At 32.7% G+C, this 5,072-nt stretch overlaps 1 protein-coding gene across 2 annotated transcripts; it reads left to right on the top strand.

Moving 5' to 3' along the window:
- The first annotated feature begins 3,887 nt into the window (after window positions 1–3,887).
- Window positions 3,888–5,066, top strand: LOC132167695 (uncharacterized). Of its 2 annotated transcripts, none has more exons than XM_059578704.1 (3): window positions 3,888–4,527; window positions 4,620–4,696; window positions 4,901–5,066. In XM_059578704.1, the coding sequence occupies exons 1-3, from the start codon at window positions 3,996–3,998 to the stop codon at window positions 4,949–4,951; spliced, it is 660 nt and encodes a 219-aa protein (XP_059434687.1). In that variant the 5' UTR covers window positions 3,888–3,995; the 3' UTR covers window positions 4,952–5,066. The 2 variants fall into 2 exon arrangements, with proteins under 2 accessions (XP_059434687.1, XP_059434686.1); XM_059578703.1 differs by having other exon boundaries at window positions 3,890–4,527; window positions 4,602–4,696.
- Window positions 5,067–5,072: the final 6 nt, after the last annotated feature.

The raw sequence follows: 5,072 nt of genomic DNA, 5'->3' as shown, positions 1-5,072 counted from the left end.
TAATTTAGGCCAACTACAGTGACTAATTATTTATTTATTCTAAAAAACCTTTTTTTGTGTATTTATTCGCCCATAGGTTTTTTTTTTTTTTTTTTTTACAATTATTTTATTATTTTATTTGTTAAAAGAATAGGGGTATTATAGGAATATAAAAAATAAGTGGCTTTTTTGATATATTTTGGTAGTTTGGGTGGTTACTTTAGTGTCTTTTAAACATTTGGGGGTTATATTGCAAATGACTGATAATTTGGGGGCTTTTTTATATTTTTCCAAAAAAAAAAAAAAGGGTTTGATGATGACTATCAAAAGCCAAAAAAGGAAAGAAATAGAATAATCTCATGGGCATTGCTTTAGAGAAAGAGAGAAGATAATCAAAAAGTTTAACTGGAGTCTCTCTTTATTAAATTTGTGTTTAAATCATTCAACTTCAAATATCTCCGTTATTTTTCTTAAAAAAAAAAAAAAGACAAAAAAGAAAAAATTAAGGTTGTTGAAATTAATAACACTCCAACAGTTGCGGCGATGGGAATAAAGAGCTAGCAGCATTAAGTATTTTATCTAGTAAAAAAGTATAATTTTATATTTTAGCTATTATTTTTTTACTAAACACTAACAAATTCTCTATTTATTTTAAAATATTATTTTTCATTCTTTTTTTTTTATTATATTATTGACAACACTTAATTAAAGAGAAAAACAAACACATATATATAAATCATTCATAAAAACAAAAATAAACATATAAGACGAGCATTCATCTCACATGCAGGTACTAATTCTTAAAATTAATAACATAAATAAATTTTTTCATCTAATTGCAATTGATTTGTTTTCATCCGTGTGTTTCCATGCAATAATTTTTTTTTTTTTTTCATTAAATTTTTTTCATCCAACTACAATTGATTTGTTTCCATCTGTGTGTTTCCATGAAATAAATTTTTTATGCATTCAATTTTTTCATCCAACTGTGTGAAGAAATTTTTTTGAGCGAGAGAGATAAATTTTGTGTTTGAGAGAGAGACGTAGCAAATGTGAAGAGGTGTTCAGAATAAATAAAAGATGTTGGGTGAAAAGAAGTGAAATAAATAAACAATAAACAAAATAAAAATAAACAATATTTTATTCATCTAATGTGCTACCGTGAATAACTTCAAATTGTTATCCACTGTAGTAATGTAGCTATTCTAACTAGTGGTAAACTACTCTGTTGAAACTAAAAAAATAACAATAATAACTAAATATAGCTAATATTGACGTTTTACCTAAGCTGCTGGAGATTCGATACCAAAAAGTCTTCATTTCACACTTTGTGAAAGGAAATGATCAAATTAAAGGTTATCTTGTACCTCTGTACCATGATGCAAGACATGCATACATTACATAAATGTGACAATAACAATTTGAGAATAATAATAACTAAATATAGCTAATATTATCCTTTCACCTAAGTTGCTGGAGATTCAATACCAAAAAGTCTTCATTTCACATTTTGTGAAAGGAAATGATCAAAGTACAGAGCACTGGTCCCATACCTAGGGGTGGGCACGGGTCGGGGCGGGGCGGGTATCAGCCTTTTCCCCAACCCGCCCCACACCCTGCGGGTTTCAAAATTTCAACCCGCCACCCAAGCACATACAGCAATACCCGCGCGGGTTCGGGTATTGCGGGACGGGGCGGATCTGGACGGGTTGCGCGGGTTCTTCTCCAGATCATTTTTAAAAAAAACTTGTTAATGTCGAAGCAAATGCCTGAAGGGAGAGATGAATTTCAATATATAGTTGAGGTAATATAAAAACTATTATATATATTTTATTATTTTAACATTGGGTAATCTTATAATGAAGATTTTTATTTTATTTTTATTATATATTTTTTAAAATTATAGATAAATAAAAATTCAATAAAATTTAATTTTAAATTTAATGACAGTTTTTTATTTTTATTTTTATTTTATTTGTTTCCTTTCAAAAGCTGCCCCACCAGGACCATGCATCGATTTCAAGTCTGTAATGGATTATTGATGACGCAAGAGCCATCTCATCACATGACATCACCAACCCAACATCATCATCAATCATCCATTTGAGAAGGATCCGGATTCTTTCTTATTAGAAGAGAAATTGAAGATTTTCTAATTGATCATCTTAGCCGTTTATTTTCATCTAATAGTCTACACGTTATGTGTTTCACTAAAACATAAATAATAAAATATTAGTTAACTTTCTTTAAAAAAATAAAAATAATAAAAAAGTAAATAATTTTTTTAAAAAAATATGGGATGTCTGACCACCTCAGCTAAGCCATGGGGTGGCTTTGGCCACCCTTAGGGCCATGAAGCCACCCCCAACTGGCCCTTGGGGATGGCTTGGCTTATTTTGGGTGGCCGGTCATTCCATATTAAAAATAAATAAAAAAAAATTCTAATTTTAATTTTCTTTTTAAAAGTTAATGAATATTTTATTATTTATTTTTGAGTGGGACACGTGGTGTGGTGTGGGCTGTTGGATGAAAATGGACGGCCAAGATGATCAATTAGAGAATCTCCAATTTCCCCTTCAATGGGAGGGGATTCAGATCCATTTGAGAAACCTAGACGAAGCGCATGGTAAATTCATTTTTAAGCTTTTTCAAGATATAGTTTTGAGATTTTTTTAGAATAAAAACGTTAAAGTTTTTTTTACCAAATTGGCTTACTTTTGCTTGGCACAGTTTTGTATATATTAATCGCATTTTAAGTTCCTTAAAATGTTGTAAACTGAATGGGCTGTACCTGTAAATCATAAATCGTTTAGGTTTTATCCTTAATGTACTCCTAATTTATTTTGTTTTCTTTCAGCATAGTATTATCTATTTTATTATCAGAATTTAAAGTTAAATTTAGTATACACATATCCTATATTATTTAAATTTCTTAAAAAACATATCAACATTAATTAGTTTTAATTTCTAATAGGGATCAACTCTTTTTTTTAGCTGACAAAAAATCTTTCACCAAACCAATTTGGAAATGTTGATTGCCAACTGCTTCAATGGTTGTTATTTATGGATCTTCCCTTTTTGCTATCTCCCCCCATAAATCTGTAAGATTTCGGTACATCCTATTAGTAGCTGCGATTGTCCATTCAACTCTACAGAAAGTACTGAAAATGTAAGATTTCCAACTAGATTGGGAGGAATGTCTTGCGGCATTTGACACATTTCCTACTGGATCAGAAACGATCCAGGTTGGAAACAACCAAGGTTTGCCTATATATATATATATATATCCACCATATTGGTTCCTCTATATTTTTCCTTAATTCTCCTTTCCAAACAATTCAGAAGTCACCAATAAGATTAGTAACAATGTTGAATGTTGAGCATTTACATTTGTTTATCTAAATTTTTATGCAAAATGGCTAACCAAAATCTACTATATCTAGTTTGGCTAATGAGTTTTGAAACGCATCATATAACCGATATCTTTTCTTTTTTTCCTGAGAATTGTATTTTCACCCTAGCTTATTGGTTTTATGTTAGGGATCGATCTAACATTGTGCCAAGATTCGCCTTTCCTTTTAATGTTCATTTTCTCGTTTTTTTGTTTGTTTGTTTTTTTTTTGTAAATTTTATTTTATGTGTTTCCTTTCGAAAGCTGCCCCACCTTGACAACTGTAGTATGTACGTAGTTTGTCATTACGAAATGTTGATATTTTTGGTCACATGCATGCACCACGACTCATCACATGAGTCTTTAATGGATCATTGATGAGGCAAGAGCCATCTCATCACATGACATCACCAAGACACCAACCCACATCATCATCACATGTGTAGGGTTCACTTGTTATAAATAACCCGGTTGAAGAAGATGAAAAAAAAAAAAAAAATCATTTCAAATCTTGTACTATATAAATGTATGTATGTGTGTGGCTCTCTCAACTAGAGGTCTAGGTAGTTACAAGTATCAGACTTTCTCATTCTCTACTCGAAACTTTTCTTGTGAGTTGTGAGAAATGCCTTCTCTTCATTCAAATGAAAACCCGTGTACTGAAAAGTGTCGCAAAAGATTGCGTAGCTTCCTTAGAAACTTTATTATACCAACCAGCCTGCCTCTTCCTCTACATAAGGAGCTTCCAAATGACATGCGAGGAGTTATATTGGTGGCGGTTGCTTTGATTGCTGCAGTGACCTTTCAAGCCGGAGTCACTCCTCCCGGTGGAGTTTGGCAAGATTCCGATGACGGACATGTCCCGGGGCGGGCAGTATTTGCTTCTCAATCAGTACCCTTTTATTTTTTCTTGATTTGCAACACCATGGCCTTTTCTTCCTCAATCTATCTCTTATTATATCTTACTTTTGGGAAACCTTTCTTCTTAGAAGTATTAGTTGCCACTCTCTCAATGTGCGGGACTTATGCAGCTGCTGTTTTTTCCATTACACCTTATGAAACTACCCCGTTTCGTCTCATCGCTCTTGTTGCAGCTCTGCCTCTCACACTACGGCTGGCTATCTATTTGTTGTGCTGGATGATCAGCAAATCATGTTGTAAGTTATTATTATTATTATTATTATTATTTTGTGAAAATATAGTATTTGTTGAAGATATGCTACAATTGCAGGCAAGGGATGCAATGAAGATGATAAGGAATCAGATGATAAGGAATCAAGCTCTGGCTCATGCCCTATTTGCCAGCGCTGTAAGAAGCACGCCAAGGTTTGCCTATATATCCACCACCATATTGGTTCCTCTATTTTTCCTTCTCCAAACCGCAACTTTCATCTTCCTCATATTCTTCATAAATACGTTCCTTAAATTAATACAAGAACAGCTTGTTTCAGTAAGTTAATTTGCTACAGATAATCATAATGTTGTATCTATTAATGATTTTCATACCCCTATTGCTTTTAAATATGTTAGGGATCTAGCAACGATGTCTGCAGGCCGGATACACTTCACCAGTCCGCGTAATCAGCATGGCCTTTTATCTTAATTATGCCTAACTCGATCGCCGGCTTCCTCATCAGATTCTCCTCAAGCCTTCTAGGTGGTTCGACAAGGGTTAAGCTTCAATTTGGCCTTCCTTTTTTTT

Source organism: Corylus avellana, chromosome ca1 (genome assembly GCF_901000735.1).
Source record: "Corylus avellana chromosome ca1, CavTom2PMs-1.0".
NCBI lineage: Eukaryota > Viridiplantae > Streptophyta > Magnoliopsida > Fagales > Betulaceae > Corylus > Corylus avellana.
This window is presented reverse-complemented; position numbering and strand designations above follow the sequence as displayed.